Source organism: Lygodium microphyllum, chromosome 11 (assembly GCF_053477565.2).
Source record: "Lygodium microphyllum isolate KBCC chromosome 11, Lygodium_microphyllum_v1.1.10, whole genome shotgun sequence".
Classification (NCBI taxonomy): domain Eukaryota; kingdom Viridiplantae; phylum Streptophyta; class Polypodiopsida; order Schizaeales; family Lygodiaceae; genus Lygodium; species Lygodium microphyllum.
The window spans coordinates 130,176,797-130,195,182 of NC_141145.1; the positions used below are offsets into that span (position 1 = coordinate 130,176,797).

The following is an 18,386-nucleotide window of genomic DNA, read 5'->3' on the forward strand; positions in this document are numbered from 1 at the left end:
AGTTGGGTACCGATAATCTTCTTGTCAGGAACCAATTGTCAAAAGTCAGATTGATCTAACTGTACCGTGTGCTTTGCAAGATGGAGGAGGAGATTGCTACTCACCTCATTTGGGAATGCATATATGTCAAGCCCATTTGGAAGAAAGTTAAGTGTTGGCTTAGAGCCACCAATCTTAAAGACTCAAGAAGCATGGAAACTAGTCTATTTGGTGTGACAAAGGGTGACTTGGATGACCAATCCTTAATACTAGTCAATTTGCTTTGAGCCATAGCCTTGAAGTTCATTTGGAAGATAAAAAATGAAGTTGCCTTTGGTCAAAGGTCTTCATTAGTACCTATTGATAGATGTAGTGATTTGTATGACACTCAAGAAACTCAGCTTCCAACATTGGATTTTTATGCTTTTTGGTAAAAAGTTGGCAAGATGCAGTTCATAGGCTTTGCCTTGATGCATAACGGTAAGTGATGTTGTACATCCTTTACTTTAGGTGATAATACAAAATTGCCTCTCAAAAGTTAAAAAAAGTATCACAATTTGCCTAACAAATTGAACTCTCTTCGTAAGGTCATTTAGATTTTTTTTTTTTGGTAATGCGTGTTGAATAGTTTTTAATTTTAGAGTGGAACATTGTCCGAAGCACCATATCGAAGGATGGCAAGTGCTACTGAGCCATGCACATCAATTTATAAGAATCGATATTTTGATCAATTGAAACACACACCCCCACCCCACCACCTGGGCCAGGGCTCATTGAGGGATATTCTTTTAAAGTGAATGAAGATTTTTTTTCTTTCGAATTATTACAATTTGTCTCACATTTCACGTCTACAGCGAGCACAACACAATATAAATAAATCCAACGGTAGAAAGGCAGAAGGAATCGAGGTATATGCTTTCTTTTTGGACCAAGCATCTAAACGGGATAGTCGAGTCGTCACTCCCAAAACTTTAACTGGAAATTGCCATTTCGGTATCCTGACTTGATGCAGCGGGCTCGATGCAGTTTTTCGCAGAAGAAACCAGTGGACAACTTAACAGGTGAATTTGCCCTCCGCTCATTGAATGATTTTCTGTTGTTTGCGATCGCTCAACATACGCAATTAAGGAATCGCAATTCAGCTGAGGAATCCTTTCTTGACAGTAAATGAGTGCATTTCTGACCTCGAATCTGCAAAAGCTCAAGATTTAGATTCTGGTTCTACCCTTGCCGTTTCATGTGATGGCATTTTCCTACCCTGATCGGTTTCTGCATCACGGATTCATGACAGTTTGCACTTATTAATTCTATCCTGAAGTCCGCTGCAGTCCTTTCAAGGCATTGCTCATGATCTACAAGTGTCCATTAATGCCACTGTAGCAAACATGTTACTTAGGGGAATGCTCCGGTCCTGTTCACAGTGGAATCGAAAATTGTAATCCATTGCAGAGGTTGTGACCTGCCCCCTCAGTTACATTATACTTGCTTAAACAGTTGAGGTGCACCAGTCATAGCGACATCTTGCTGCTTCATGGAAAAAAACGTCGTTAAAAGGCCCTTCAGAGATTATGATGAATAACATAAAAATAGAGTTTAATTTCAGAATCACCTGAAATGAACATAATGTATGGATCGGCATCTCCTAGGTTGTTGGCTCATGCAAGAATTGCCTAATACAAACAAAGCTTAACAGAAACTCACAGTTATGTGCCATTCCACTTGGAGCTTTATGTTTAACTATGGTTTGTTTCTGTGATGGGCATTTTGACAAGTAAATTGGGGGAAGGGAAGTTAACACTTCATAATTGACCTACAATGGGCTTTGGGTACCTCAGATGCTGAAAACACCTCTAAAGCTCTCCGATTGTGTTATCCTTGAGAGGATATTGCTGGACTGAAAAAGCAAGTGAAAAACGCACGGGCTAACATGAGACACAGTTGAGCCGAGCTGTTTTGGAGAGTTTTGATGTTTGAGAATTGGTCTTATGTGAAAGGTGAGAATGATCGAAGCTTGCACGCGAGAGCTATGGCGGGAGAGTAAGAGCAAGAAAGAGAAAGACAAGAAATGGGAACTCCAACAGTCACAATGTGTGACCGGGCCCCTTTATTCAAATTGTCACTAAAAGAATAAAGAATAAAGTGATAGTGACGGGCATCCGTCACCTGTAGTGTGGAGTGGCAGTGACTATCAGTGTAGTAATACACGGGCGACTAGGCGGAGGCGCCTTTGCCTCTAACAACCTCCCACTTAAAGGCGAATCTGCCCTAGTGAGGAGTGAAAAGAAAAAAGAAAAAAGATAGTACAACATGTACAACAGGATGAGGAAAGACGTCATCTCATTCCATGCCCATCAACCTCCTGAGAAAGGCAAAGCGCTCTGTAGAGAGGCTTTTCTGAGCAGATCTGCAGGATTCTGGTCGGTTGAGATCTTGACAAGGTCAACAGACTTGTTCTCAACGATCCCACGTATGAAGTGATACCTCACCTCAATGTGTTTCGTCTTCGCATGGAAGACCGGATTCTTGGCTAATTGAATAGCACTCATAGAATTCGAATGCAGTGTAGGGATAGCATCAGCAACCAAACGACGCAACCAAATGGCCTCCTTGCAAGCCTAAGTGGTTGCAACATACTTGGCCTCTGTAGTAGAAAGGGCCGTGCATTTTTGCACCCTGAACATCCAAGAAACAGCACCTCCAGCATAGGTGAATACATAGCTGGAAGTGGACTTCCTACTATCTGCATGTCCTGCATAATCAGGGTTAGTGTACCCCACGACTCGTGTATCTTGGCTGCCATAGCATATGCACATATTTGCAGTGCCCTTCAGGTACCTCATGATATCCTTCACGACATCTCAATGCTTTTTGCCAGGTGGAGCCATATAGCGTGCCACAACACCAACTACAAAGGCAATATCTGGACGAGTGGCTATCATGGCATACATAAGATTGCCCACTGCAGATGCATAGGGAATCTTGGCCATCTCGGTTCTCTGCTCATCTGTCTGCGGACAATCAGCCTGTGATACCTTCACATAAGAAGGCAATGGACAGCCAATAGGCTTTACATCCTGCATGCGGAAGCGTTCAAGGACTCTATGAATGCACTCCCTCTGTGACAAGTAGAGGAGTTCCTGATGCTTGTCGCATCTAATGCACATACCAAGTATGTGAGGCCTGTCCCAGATTTTTTATCTCAAAGCTTTTCTTGAGCTGAGCCTTAAGAGCATCTAGCTCATTATGAGCTTTCCCTGCTATCAGTATATTATCTACATAGAGTACCAAAATCAATAAAGAACCATCACAAATTTTCTTCGTGTAAAGACACGGATCCATAGCACTCCTGCTGTAGCTCTGTGACTGTATAAAGGCATCAAACTTATGATATCACTCCCTAGGTGCCTGCTTCAAGCCATAAAGAAAATTTTTCAATTTGCACACTAGGTGCTCCCTGTTAGATTCTGCAAAGCCCTTAGGCTACTCCATATAAATCTCATCATGCAAGTTCCAATGTAAGAAAGCCGTTATGATATCCATCTGGTATAAATCCAAGTAAAGCTGACCAATCAAAGCCAAGACTAAGTGCAGGGTGGTCATCTTAACTACAGGAGAAAAGTCCTCATCAAAGTCCACACCATGCTCCTGTTTAAAACCCTTTGCTACCAATCTAGCCTTGTATGCCGGCTTGGGGTGTCCGGGGTACTTTTCAGCTTGTACATCCACTTGCATGGCAAAGCCTTCTTGCCTTAGGCAAGGAAACCAAATCCCAAGTCTCATTTTTATGCAAGGAGTCAAGCACAATCAAAGCCAAGACTAAGCGCAGGGTGGTCATCTTAACCACAGGAGAAAAGACCTCATCAAAGTGCACACCATGCTCTTGCTTAAAACCCTTTGCTACCAATCTAGTCTTGTATGCCGGCTTGGGGTGTTCAGGGGTACTTTTCAGCTTGTACACCCACTTGCATGGCAAAGCCTTCTTGCCTTAGGCAAGGAAATTAAATCCCAAGTCTTATTTTTATGCAAGGAGTCTATCCTAGACTGCATAGCCCTCTCCCGGGAGTGACTGTTACCCCTACGTATAGCCTCATCATAAGTGAAAGGTTCTCCTGCATCGGTAACCAAGACATAATGCATCGAGGGCTGAAATCTATCAGGTGGACGTTTGTCTCTAGCAGACCGTCTCACGGCAGGCTCTGCTGCCTGTCAAGCTGCCTGTCCAACACCCTGACCATGAGCATCTGCTGCAGTTGGAGGCTGTCCAACTGGCTGTGCGGGAGCTCTCGACTTCTCCTGAAATATGACCCTGCGGATCTCAACAACTCTCTCAGGCTGCCTATGCATCTTGTCTTCATGGAAGACTATATCATGACTGCGGATGACTCTCCGCACTTGCGGATCCCAGAGACGGTAACCCATCTCGTTTGCATCCCCATAATCAAGGAAAATGCATTTGACACTCTTAGGATCCAACTTACTTTTCTTGTCCCTGGGTACATGGCAAAATGCCTCACATCCAAAGACACGGAGATGCGCATAAAAGGGAGGGTTTCCAGTCCATACCTCCTCTGTAACCTGGAAATCCAAACCACTAAAAGGTGATGTGTTTATGATACGCACAGTTGTACTGACTGCCTCAGTCCAAAAGCTCTTTGGTAGGCCTGCATGGCTAAGCATACTGCGTACACGCTCCTGGATGGTTCTATTCATCCGCTCAGCCAAACAATTCTGGGGGGGTGTAGGGGGCGGTCAACTGACGCTTAATACCCCGCTCATCACATAATTGCTCAAAAGTACGTGAGATATACTCACCCCCAGTATCTGTTCTTAGGCATTTTAGCCTATACCCAGACTTGTTTTCAACCAATGCAAGCCATCTCTGAAACACAGCCAAGACATAAGATTTCAGCTTAATGGGATAAGCCCAAACTTTCCGTGAAAAATCATCTATGAAAGTAATACTTTGTACCACCCATAGACTGACAAGGCATGGGCCCACAGACATCCGAATGTACCAATGCTAAGGGCTCACTCATGCGTGGCCTACCAGACTTCTTATGCGTAGACCTAGTCTGTCTGTCTTAAAGACAATGCTCACGTGAATCAAAACATGCATAATCAAGGGGCGGTAAGTACTGCAAACCAGAAAGCATCTTCATTTTCTTCAAAGACATATGGCCCAAACAGACTTGCCAAAGAGATATATGTGGGAGAGAATCCACAAACAAAACATGATCAAGGGAAGAAGCGGATACAATCAAGGGATAGAGGCTGCCAGCCTTGCCGCCTCTCGCAATCACAAGTCTGCCACGAGTGATCTTCCATGCAGAGTCTCCAAAAGATACACGATAACCTGCGTCATCAAGCTGTCCAGCTGACATGAGACTGCGTGTCAAAGCAGGTACATGACGTACATTTTGCATAATAAAATTGCTGCCAGAAGGAAACTACAGCCTAACATCACCAATGCCTACAATATCAAGAGAGCTGTCATCACCCAAGCGCACAGAACCCGAAACAGTACGGTATGAATGAAACCACTCTCGGCAAGGTGTCACATGAAAGGACGCACCTGAGTTTAAGAGCCAACACTGTGCATATATAGAGTGTATCTCTGTCATCTGCAAAACACTAGAAGAAGCTGCAAGGATATAATCATCATCAACATCCTCAGGTTGCATAACATTGATCTCTTTAATTTTAACACTGGACTTTGCAGGCACTATGCTGCGATCAGAAGACTTATCCTGCTTTGTTTTTTCCCTTATCTTTGCGCCTTTCATTGCGCAGTTCATGGCATTGTGGCCTAATATGGCCATTTTTTCCACAATGTTGACAAGTAACATGTGCATTTTTGCCACGGGATTTGCTACGTGACTTTCCATGAGACTTGGACCGAGATTTTTGAGAATCCCGTCCACGGCCATTGCCATTGCCATGCTTTCCATATCCATCATTCCTGCCTCTAATTGTCATAGCATGCGATACACGAGAGGCTTCCAAATTCTTACGGTTAACCTCTTCCTGCAGAAGAGCACTCTCAACATTAGATAATTTCAAGGTAGCAGCAGAGGCACATAATGCAGTGCGGAATACATCCCATGACTCATTAAGAGTACCAAGCAAGAAAAGAGAAGTGACATCCTCTGTAAAAGTGATGTCCTGCGAAGTCAAGTTCTTGAGTATAGCATGGAACTGGCTCAAGTGAGCAGACATAGTCACATTCTCCTTCATGCACAGATCCATAAGCTGCTTCAGCCAATACATTTGACTCGTTGGACTTTTCTTGTCATAGAGATTCTTGATTTTATCTCACAACTGCCATGCACTTTGTTCTTCCTCAAATACATTGTAATGAACCTGTTCTGTGAGAGATAATACAATAGTGGATTTGCATAACTCATCAAGCTCAAACCATTCCTCATCTGGCATAGTTGTGGCGGCTGCTCGCTCATCTTCAATGGTTTGATCTGTGATTTTTGCACCAACACCTGCCAAATCTGGCTCTTCCAATAAGAATAATTAGTACCATCAAGCTTAGTGATGTTGAAAATAGCATGATCAGTGGACGAACTCGCCATAATGCAGGCTGGAAGACTGCAGACAATTTAAAACTGCTTGCTGTTTACTGCAGAAAATGACAAAAAAATCACCAAAATCGCGAGAAAATGGCGAGTAAAGTGTAACCAAAGCTGCTGTTCACCAAGTACTAGTGAAAGTACATCATTTTAGAAAATTTCAGCATGAAAAATCCATGTCAGTCTGGAGTTATATGCTTGCTGTAATAAATGATAGCAGGGTACTGTGAGAGTCAATTGCTGACCAAATCACTGCACCAAGTTAATAAATGACAGCCAAGACATGACCAGCCATAAATGGGCATAAATTAGCACCAAACAGTCATCAAGACCCTGAGCAAACACCCAAACATGTCACCAAAGCATCCGTTAGTGAGTAGACATACCCCCTGGACAATAGGGCAAAGTATACATAACACTGGCAAGGCCTGACACCAATAGGTGTATGCTCACAAGAGTGCAAAGCCCAAGCTCAGGTCAAAAGCAACTCCAAGATATGAGTGCATGAACCATGCAACATTTAAGTGTAAGAGATCCCAAAGTCTCAAGTATCTGCAAAATGCTCAAATAGCATAAACCTCCTGCTCAATGTCGGTCAAGCATACAAGATGCTCCCACTGGCGCAAAAGGTGGATAAACGAGCTCAACAGCTCAATCAAACCAAGTCAAAGTACCAAAGACAGGTAACCAAGACAATGCCTCAATAGCATCCCAAGAGCATGACGGCTACAAAGCAACTGTAGGTAGCATCCATGAGCAAGACATACATCCCAGTAAAGATCTCTGACAACCAAAATGACATCCAATACAAAATTCTGAAATAGCAAATGAGAATCCAAGCCAAGTCTTCAGAGAGCACTAAAGCTCAACAAGTACATGGTACATTGTGCCAAGACAAATGCATCAAGCTGTAGGCGTCGGGTAAGCTTGTACCCAAAGAGCATATAACTGTCAAAGTACTGACCACTGTCAAGCATAGACCGATGTCAATAAGTGCGGGGTGAAATAAGTTCAAGCTTCCAAAAGCATCCGGATCCAATGACAAGCTCGAAGTCGTCCCTCGATGATCAATATATCATAGCATAACCCAAGACATACATCCGGAACCAATAGGCATATGTCAAAGCATGAAAAATAGCTTCAGCCCAAGAGTATTCAGCATGCATTTACTGTTATAAATTGTGTATTTCCAGCCCCACAATCAGGCCAAAATCATTGCATGACATGTAGCTTCAATCCCCCAATCAATCGGGATGCAATAGGCATCAAACCGGTTATGTAGTCATGCCCAAACAAGCTTAGGCATAAACTGTGAATGTAGCACTAGCATCAAATGTTTGTAGACTGTTTATAACAGTCCTGAAACATTGTTTTCAGCCACCAAACCAATGCCTAATCTCAAATGATCAATGCTAAGTATCAATACATGTGCAAGAAGCCTGAAATGGAGCCCAAACAAGTGCTTAATGCCAAGCTGGAGCTGGAGCTGAAGTGGCTGAATGAAATCTGTCCAGAATCAGGCGGAGATTTGCGTGATGATGCTGCTGTTGCTCCTGCTAGTCCACGTGGCAGGTCTGGAGGGATTGGAGGGCTCAAACATGAGCCAAAGAGGCCTTGGAACAAGCCTCTAGCAGCCCACAATCAGTGGCAAAGAGATATGAAGATGGGAAGCTTCAATGGTGGCTGCCCTGTTTACCTAGACCTGTGGACTGAAATAAATCTCTGAAATAATGAAGCAATACCTCAATGTCAATGCCCTAATGGTGCCTCAATAGGCCGGGAAGAAGCTCGGGAAGTCGGGGAGTGACGGGAGCTCAAGAGAATGAGCTATGGCTGCCGGGAAGGAGACCCAATGCGAGTGGGGAGCCGATGGGAAGCTGAGAATGCCACGAGCCAAGCTCAAGAGTCGGGAAACCGAGCTCTGATACCAGTTGAAAGGTGAGAAGGATCGAAGCTTGCACGTGAGAGCTATGGCGGGAGAGCAAGAGCAAGAAAGAGAGAGACAAGAAATGGGAACTCCAACAGTCACAATGTGTGACCGGGCCTTCCTTTATTCAAACTGTCACTAAAAGAATAAATAATAAAGTGACGGTGACGGGCGCCAGCCACCTGTAGTGTGCAGTGGCGGTGACTGTCAGTGTAGTAATACACGGGCGGCTAGGCGGAGGCGCCTTTACCCCAAACATTATGGATTACATTTAGAGGTGGGTAGATAGATCAGTGTTGGGCCTTGCCCATGGTATGTGATGGATTGTTTCAAGGTATGGCCATGTCTAGAAAGCCATAACTGGTGTATAATCACTAGTGTGTGAGCTGGTTAGCTCCAATCAAGCCCAAGAACTGGAGCCAAACGGCTAGTGCCCACACTGGTGCTTGTGAGCCAAAGCCATAGTGCCTATGCGTTTGTCAATATCAACAAGTCTCTTTGCCTTGTGTATGGTGACCTTCCTCTTCTTCAGGTGTAGGACTCCGGCTGAATCAGTTTATTGACATGTGCCAGAGCCAGCCCATCTTTGTTCTATGGAGTGTTAGGAGGAGAACATGGTTACCTCATCCTCTTATGGAGTCAACTAGAGCATTTTCAGCTAGTTGAGTTTTTGTTGGCTTGACTTATCCTTCTCGATTGATTTCGTCTGTGCTGCCATATGAGGGAGGAGGGGAAATGGTCAGCTCTTGTGGAGCCACCTCTATCTCTCGGTGGAGTGGATTGCAAAGCTAAAGGAGTTGAACAACCTCTGTCTCTTGGTGAAGCAGATGTTGAAAAGGCAATATCCAAATAGCCTTTGTCTCTCAATGGAACGAATTGTAGAGCCATGGGCCATGGATGCCATTAGACCTGAAAGTAGGTGGGGGGAAATCTCCATAGCATGTTGTGGTGGTCTTTAGGATGGCTCATTTTACTCGTTACCTAATGCTATTTTACACCTTGTCCTTCACTTTTGCGTATGCTTGCTATTCATTTATCTACATATTCATGGTATTTACATATTTAGGTGGGTCTCACACTCTCCCATTAAACTTGTGATGGCCCTTAGTTGCATACCCCTAGAGCATCGGCATCATGTCAGTGGTAAACCGAGTTTTCTCCAACCATGTTACCTCTCAAACTGGTGACTGTGAAATTAACAGGTGCCTTAACTTGTTGGTATAGTTCGTGTATTTGTGAAAGACCAATTGTTTTGAAAGGCATATTCCATTTAAGGGTAGAGTTGTTTACACCTATGTATGCTTAGCTTTAAATGAGAAGCGAAAGCCTTATGCCATACTAGGGCTATAGAGATATGCTAGGTTGCATAGACAAAACACAAAACATGTTGAAATATGCCCCTTTGATAGGCTTATATGAATCCTCCTCTATTTGGTGGACAATTGGGTATGTATTGGACCCATGAAAGAAGATATAAATAGACCCATGTGTGATGCTGGATCTCCATGTGACAATGAGGTCACCTATGGTATAAGCAATAGCAACTTGCCTTTGCCTATAAAAGAGGCTCTATTCCACATTGTAACAAGATCTTGAAGCTCTCCATCTTTTCTATCAACATGAATACAACTCTATTTTGCATCTAGCTTGTGACCTTCCCTAGTTTTCTCTTCACACACACATTCTCTCACACACAATCACGAGCACTCTATGTGGTACCATCCTCCAAAGCTTCATCATTAAAGTCAACAGGGCTAGCAGCAGGCTTCTAGTTCATACAATTAGCCAACTATTCTGATCAGGCAGTACTTGTCTGAACATAGGCTCATCCGACTTCAGTGCAATCTTTATGGGTCCCATCCTCGCTGTCAACATTGCCATTACCTCTGCCTGGCAGTTCATAAATCTGTAGCTTCTGTTTACGGCACAGTAGTGGAACTTAGTGGCAGCAATCACAACAAGCACCAGGTCAATCAATTGCATTCATCATCATCTGTTGTTCAGGACAGTTTCAGGCAACAGCTAGGGAGATCATTCGGCACCATTACTACAATAAATAAGTTATTAAAAACATATCTCTATTAAGGTTTTTAAACCTTAATATTACATAAGCTCCCATTCATATTAGAGGCCTCACAAGCCATAGTTCATGCGCTATTGACACATATAGCACCTTTGGATTAGCATCAAAGCTCGAGTTCACACATTGAACAAGGAGGAGCATAATTTATATCAAGGAATCAATCAAATAAAAAGCTTTCAGAACTTTGTGGAATCAACAAGGAGAAAGCTTGTGTATTCGATGCTTAATGTGTCTTGCATGAGGACATCCTTTTATTTTGAACACTATTATGGGCCATCAAGAGCAACAACTAACAAGATGCTTGCACATCATCTGGACTGCAAATATCTTTATCCAACTACACCATTGAGTATAAACAGCTATCTAACTACAGTGGACAATATTCTAAAAAATGTGGAGCTATCTCCTGTCTCCATGTAGATTTGTAAAGTGTTATTAAATCAAACCTTATGCATGGCATAATTCTTCACATATCTGTAGCCTTTATGTTGTAGTTTGTTTGTACTACATTCTTCTTATTTGCTTGTCCATTCCATTCTTTTGGCTGTCCCATGAAGGTTGGCCCAAAATTTTTGCTGCAGGAACATTTGAATTCGTGGAGACAGAATGAAGAGATATGTTTATGTAAATGATCATGACCTTTGTCCAGATACCTTTTGTGACAATAAAGTGTCAAATACAAAATACACATTGCTCAATTTCGTTCCCAAGAACTTATGGGAACAATTCAGGTTTGCGATCCTGTTTTAGTTTTGTAAAAAATGTATTTAGTTCTTAAAATCCAAGCAGTATGTGTGTTTAGTTAGTATATCTTAATTGGTTTAGATCGCTGTGTCTATTGTTCTTTTCACTCTTCTGGAAGTGAGGGGCCAGTTGTGGTCTTGCTGTATGTCCTCAGATTGAGTTTGTGACTGTGACTTAGTTGTACCCATTTAGCCCCTCTACCAACATTGAGAAACTAATCATTCTATAATCATCTGCATGAGGATGCTATTGATGTTCGAATGTTTCAAAACTGGAATGCCAGAAACATGATTTGGACATTCTAATGTCCTCATTTTTATGTTCAATATTGATGAACATCGGCTTTCTATGTAGCTGTTCTGCTTGGGAGACTTCTTATGCTTGCAATTTTATCTTCAGTGAAACTATGTGTTCTCTATGCACCATTTCTCCTTTGACTTGTGAAATGTTCTTGCTACTGTTTGGTATGTTAAGCTTACAGTACCTGGCTTCTTGATACTTATTAGATAATGTAATTTTGCATCAAGGGTTGAATAATTTTTCTTTTATATACAATAGTAGAGGCCATAACTATTCCAAGCTTTAGCCTTTTTCTCACATCTGAAGGTCTTTCAAATAATCCTTGAGGGCGTTGCTTCTGTTTGGGCCCCACTTGAGAATCTGGGAGTGTTTTGGAAGTAAACTTTGACCTACACTGGAGAAATTTCCACAAATTTCATTTTGTGCAAGTTTCTTAAATAACTGCCCACATGCCAAGTGCTTTCTCTATCTTATATCATTATGCACATTGCTTCACATGCAATAGCTTCTAACTTTGCATGATAGCAGGCACAAAAGGAAAGCAATCCCTGAGTTTGAAAGGTTCCAAGAGCTGAAGAAACTTTCCATTCCATGATGTTGCAGATATAATATAGGAATAGAAGTTAGCCTGTTAAATCCACCTCGATTTATAATATGTGCACAATTCATAAAGTTTGCATCTGTGCAGAAGCTAAACTGGCTTTTGGTTTTTTGCATGCCACAGTCGCTTTATGAACAAGTACTTTCTGCTGATTGCTTGCCTACAATTGTGGCCACTTATTACTCCTGTCAATCCGGCAAGCACATGGGGACCATTAGTTTTCATATTCGCAGTCTCAGCGTCAAAGGAGGCATGGGATGACTACAATAGATACTTGCTGGACAAGCAGGCTAATGAGAAAAGAGTCTGGGTTGTAAGAAAGGGAGTGAAAACACAGGTAATACAGATGTCTCATCGTACAATGTTTATGCTTAAAACTTTAGTCTTTGCTCATCTGCATGTTCAACCTAAATAAGTAAATCAAATTACAATTTTCTTCTCATTGTACAGAGAATGAGGGGTGTCCTGTGGTTTTTTGCAGATAAATGCTCAAGGAATCCATGTTGGGGACATAGTGTGGCTTCGTGAGAATGAAGAAGTTCCTTGTGACTTGGTCTTACTTGGCACATCAGAGCCTCAAGGCATTTGTTATGTGGAAGTATATCCTAAGACGTTCATTGTTGCCATATACTGCCTGAAGATATTTATTGTTTATGCCTCATTATTAAACTACTTGTTTCCTTTCAGATGCTTTGTGTGTATGTTGCCACCAATGTTTGCACTGATGGATGGAGGAAGAGAGGTTAAATTGCAAAATACCAAAATGGCCTGTGAGACCGGAGCGTAGATTATAACTGAAATGATATCTGAACATCAAGTGCAATCAAAGCATGACTGAAATGTAAATCAAGCAGAAAAATTCTGTGACTTCAAAGGAAAGATGAAACAAATCCTAATGTAAAATGTAGTCATGCCACCAAATGTGTTAACTCTGGCGCGTGCTTGAGTCTTGACAAAGTATTTGCTAATCCAAATGTTTCTCTCTAGGGTGCTGCAACACTTGCTCCATTACAAGGGAGGCTCAAGTGTCTTGACGACTATCTCTGGTCATGGAGTGATAACGGTTCTGATCTAAGGGTGTTGGGTCATCATCCTGTGGGTCTGGGGCACCTCACTTGGGATAGGGCTCTGATTCACTTAGAGTGACTCCCTATGAAGGCCATCTCTGTAAATTTGGAGGGGTAGCCATTGAGTGGGGAGGGGGCACTCTCGTGTTTCCCATAGTGAAGAAGTATGAGCAACCGCCCACTAGGTGGGGCTGAAGGTGCTACCACCATCTCCCAAGATTGTATTTCTGTGACGTTTGATCTCAAGCAAGAACAAACCTAGATATCTCTGTTCAGCAAGTTGCTGCTCTTGTGGTTTTCAATAGATCCTCTCTCCTCCTTGAGGCCTCATGTTTGAAAAAAGTACTGACTTTGCAAAGACTGTCATTCAAGTGCCTGGCTGCTCAACCATTTAAGAATGGTTTGGCTTCCTAGATCCACACAATAGGCTCCTAGAGATCTGCATAAGGGTAAAGGAATGCGATGTTTGAAGAGAGTCCTTCAATCATCTCAAGAAGAACTGGTTGAATAGGTGAAGAAGGTGAAAGTGCGGCACAAGGGATAATGCGAACTAGCCATCCCCTATCACAAGCTCAATCATCAATGTAGGAGCTGCTGAGCTAAAAATGCATTAGCTTCACTTAAATGGCCCCTAAACATACTTAATTAAGAAAGAAACCTTGTTTATTTAAAAAGAAATGCGTTCCTAGAGAGTGTTTGTATCCCATAAGCACAAACCCACTTGGGAGGGCCCAAACTTTCTATAAATAGGTATGCTGCCCTCCATTTAGCCTTAATCTCGTTTTTGCAAATTTTAGGTATTTCAACTTGTTGCCCACACCCCGGATGCAAACATCACGGTCCAAGCTAGCCATTGTTGTCTACAATAGTTTGGCATCTATTTCCAGCCTACCACATAGTGTTTGGAGCTGATTTCAGCATGTTGACTGTTGCTGCCAATTTTTCTTGCGTTTTTTGTTTTTCTCTCTCTTGCAACTTGCGTTTGCTGTTTTCTTCCTCTTGCAGCCTGCGTTTTTAGTCTTTCTCTCTCCTGCACTGTTGTTTGCATCAAATCCAGCCTTCTTTGGTTGCGTTTGCTGGTGCTCGACATCCAGAGGTTGCCTTGTTGCGATTTGGGATCCGTTCGGAGTACGACACGCCCTCTAACTCATTACCTTTGCCTCGATCCTTGAGATATAGTATTTCGAGGTATAATATTCATTCACTACATAGTGTGTTTGCTGCATGAGCATTGCATATTCAATAGTCATATCATTTCATTCATTCTCTATGTTAATTGTCTCTGAGTTACCCTAACCCTAACAAGGTTCTTCTATTAGTTTTTGCTTTGTCGTGCGGTGTTATTTGTGTTTCCGTGTTAGGGTATTTATTCACATGGTATCAGAGCCACATCTACATCTATCACAAATCCATTTAATCTCCCTTCCATCCCTACCCTCTTATTCCGTTGCTATATCTTTTTAGCCTGCATCAAGTGCATTGCATGTTGTCTCTCATGTAGGATCACATGTGCTTTCGTTCACCACACTCAGGGGTTCTTCAAACATAGGCACAGCTATTAGTACCTCATCTCTTCCTTGGCCGGGTGGTGTTATACCTTTCCCTCATACACTTTTGGGATCATTGTAGCTTGGGTATTTCCCCCAGTCTCTCCCGAGTATGGATCAGTTGGTGCCAAAGTTTGCCTCCATGGCATTACTTAGTGGACCTTTTGGTCATTATGTTGTGTCCCAATCGACATTTGGATAGGGCTTACGTCTCCTAGTGCCTCCACCTCCACTGGCATTTTATGGAAACATTCATGTTTCAGTGCCTCCGCATCAATTGGCACTCATTGGACACTCGCAACCTATTTCTATCTACCCACCTCTTCCCCCTTTTTCTTATCAAATACCTCCACCACCACTACCACCATCACCACCACTACCATCTTATCATCCACATCCATCTTATCCCACATGTTCGATACCTCATGGTTCTACCTCATTTTCTGCCAAGCATGCATTCAATGACAAGACTTGTTTTAACAAGTCAAACTTTACAACTTGGTCAAACTTGATGAGATGTGTCATTGACTCACATAATCTATGGGATCTTGTGCAGGGGTTGGAACCTTAACGTGATCCCACACTTGTTTCATACTAGGTCTTCCGCTCATGGAAGGCTAGGAATGCCTTCGCTATTGTTGAGCTGATGTAGGGCTTATTGTTTGCGTTTCATTCTCAGCTTCAACATTTTGACTTAGCGTCATAGCGATGGGCTCACTTGATTAATTGCTATGCGGTTCGCGATAGGACTCGTTGAATAAATCTTGACCATGAGCTTGAGAACTTTAAAATCTTTGATCAGTATGACTTGAAAGTCAAGTTGGTTGAGTATCGACGTCTCCTTGCCGAGATCTCCACTATAGGGACTCCTAAGTCATCTGATGATCAGGTCACATTGTTTCTTAACAAGCTGCTGTGTAAATACTTGAATTTTGTGCAACAAGTGGTTTCTTTGTCCAATTTACCCATATTCTATGAATTTGAATGTGAGCTATTATGTTATGCACGATTGTTCGATTAGTTTCATACGAATAATCCCTTAGAGGAGGCTCATGTTACTCATTCTCAGAAGGGGTAGTAAGGGAAGGGTAAACCAAATCAAACTTTAAATTAAAATCAAGCAAGGTAATTATAAGGAGACTCCTAGTCTCAACTCAAACCTAAGTAATATAATATACCTAAGAAGAATACGCATTGTCAACATTGTTAAAAGATTGGCCATTTTGATGACGAGTATCTATCAAAGGCAAGAGGCACAACACCAAAACCCAAGTCACAGACCCTCGCCCCTCAATTTGGCAACACCTATCGGGGGAGCCAGGGTGATGGCAAGGGGCAGTGGAAAGGTTAGGCTCACACTGCCATCAGTCAGCCCTCTTAGTTGACAACGTTCTCAACTCCAGAGGGCTTGTTGACTGGTTTGCTGAGGTCCACATCGTCTCCGTAGTGACATCCGATGTGAGTCTCGTCCACATCTGTGAGTTGCCTCTCGATGAGGTTACCGTTGAGGCCCACTCATCATAGCCGAGTACATTAGTACCTGTTTGGAATGTGGACAGTGGGAGGTACACATCACATGACTTCTATAGAGGACATCTTTTGTACCCAAGCCCTTGTAGCGAGGTGGGTCTGCGTAGGAAACAACTCCTTGGCAGGCTCAAGGTTGCATCAGTTTTGCCACTGACAAGGTTCCAGATGTGGCTTCGTTGGACCATGTATACCATGTCCCTCAGCTTGGGTGAACTTGTTATTTGTTCAATAGCTTTGCCGGTTGGGGCGAGTAGTTTTCTTTACAATGACCACAATCGAGGTCTTTGACTCTCAGACTGGTATAATGATTGCTCGCGGTAAGGCACAATCTAATGGCCTATTCCACATGATTCATTTGCTTACCGAGCTGACAATCGAGGGCTTTGCGTTCCATAGCTTCTAGGTATTAGCCACATCTTGTGAGTCTATGAACAATAAGTGTCTTTGGCATTTCCGCTTAGGGCATCTTGGCTATAACTCTTTATGAATTGTCTCGCCGTGAGATGGTTAGGGGCCTTATTTGCCTGAAGCTAGCTTGAGATGTCTGTAGAGCATATGAACTCGGAAATTAGCATCGTACCCTGTTTCCTCAGCAGTCTACCCATAGACTTGAGACTTCTCTTAGATTGATTCACGTTGATCTTTGTAGGCCCACATCCACTACTGCCTTGAATGGTGCTGTGTACTTCTTTTTGATAGTGGATGATCATTTGAGATATATGTGGGTGTACTTCCTCAAGCATAACTTTGACATATTTCTTTGCTTGGGTGTTGCTGGTTCATAACCAAACAGGTCATCGTGTTGGTTGTATGAGAAGTGATAGCGCTGGTGAGTTCATCTCCCACAAGTTTTCCGAGTTTCTACAACAGCATGGCATCTCTCCCGAGCTCACCTCTACCAATTCCTCCTCTTAGAATGGAGTCATAGAGCGTAGGAACTGGACAGTCATGGAAACGGCACGCTCTATGCTGTCCGCAGCAAAGCTTCTTGAATGCCTTTGGGCTGAGGCTGCTAATACTGCGGTGTATATCCTCAACCAGTGCCCAATTGCGGTTCTTCCTCAGAAGACCTTGCACATGGCATTCTTTGGCTCTTGGCCTGTCATATCCCACTTCAGAGTCTTCGGGTGTCGTGCATATACACACACACCTAATGATAAAATAAGAAAGCTCACTTGAGCTGATCTCCTTATCTTTGTCGGATATTTCTCCGAAGAGAAAGCCTTCCATTTGTTTAATTCTCGGATGAACAAGGTGATCATTAGGAGAGTCGTCACCTTTGACGAAAGGGATATTGTGCAGTCCTCTGCACCGAATTCCAATCCGATTCCTTCTTTCATATCATTGGAGAAAGATCGTGTCTACTGAGCTTGGCCTACTATTGGCTCCTGACCTACATGCGGATTCTTTAGCTCCTAGGCCCCCTTCGTGAGGCCCATTACCTTGTTGCCCCCTTCATAAAACCCGCTACCTTGTTGGTACTAGTAGGCCATATGGGATTCGGGGATCTTATCACTAGATTCCACTCCGGAGGGACCTAGAAGATCTGCCGAGCTTGTACCTCAGGCATCATTTGCGTCGTTGTTTATAGTTGATTACACAGCGCATCTGGACGGGATACGTGGCAAGAGACTCTTTAGCACCCTCAATGGAGAGATGCCATGGAGAAGGAGCTAAAGTGTATTGACCGAAATGAGACTTGGACATTGGTGGATCGTCCGAGCCACAAGGAAGTCATCGGGATGAGATGGATTTTTAGGACCAAGCTAAAGGCTGATGGGACTTTAGACAAGTATAAGGCTTGTCTTGTTGTGCAAGGGTTTCAACAGAAGTATGGTATTGATTATGAAGAGACCTTCGCACCTACTGCGTGGTTGATATCTTTTTGATTATTACTCGTGCTAGTTGCTCACCGGTTGGTCTGATGTGTGGTCTTAGGTCCTTGCTCGATTCACCCTTCCCGTTAAGGTCTTAAGTGTGGGGATGCGTCCGTGCACGTCTACGTTGCATGCCCTTATGTATCTACCATG

General features: G+C 43.0%; 1 protein-coding gene across 8 annotated transcripts in view; it reads left to right on the plus strand.

Annotated features, from left to right (window-relative positions):
- Positions 1-898: 898 nt before the first annotated feature.
- The window catches only part of ALA2 (aminophospholipid ATPase 2), a 120,915-nt gene continuing 103,427 nt past the window's right edge, over positions 899-18,386 (plus strand). For 6 of the 8 annotated variants that reach the window (XR_015692417.1, XR_015692418.1, XM_087688181.1 and 3 more), the window contains exons 1-4: positions 908-1,040; positions 11,149-11,298; positions 12,336-12,549; positions 12,694-12,810. Coding sequence is in view for 5 of the 8 variants with exons in the window: in XM_087688181.1 (XP_087544307.1) it covers positions 11,174-11,298; positions 12,336-12,549; positions 12,694-12,810 (456 nt within the window). In the remaining 3 variants the exon portion in view is untranslated. Of the gene's footprint in view, positions 1,041-11,148; positions 11,299-12,335; positions 12,550-12,693; positions 12,811-12,939; positions 13,054-18,386 lie in introns of those variants that run through there. The other 2 variants (XM_087688184.1, XM_087688185.1) reach the window with 2 other exon arrangements.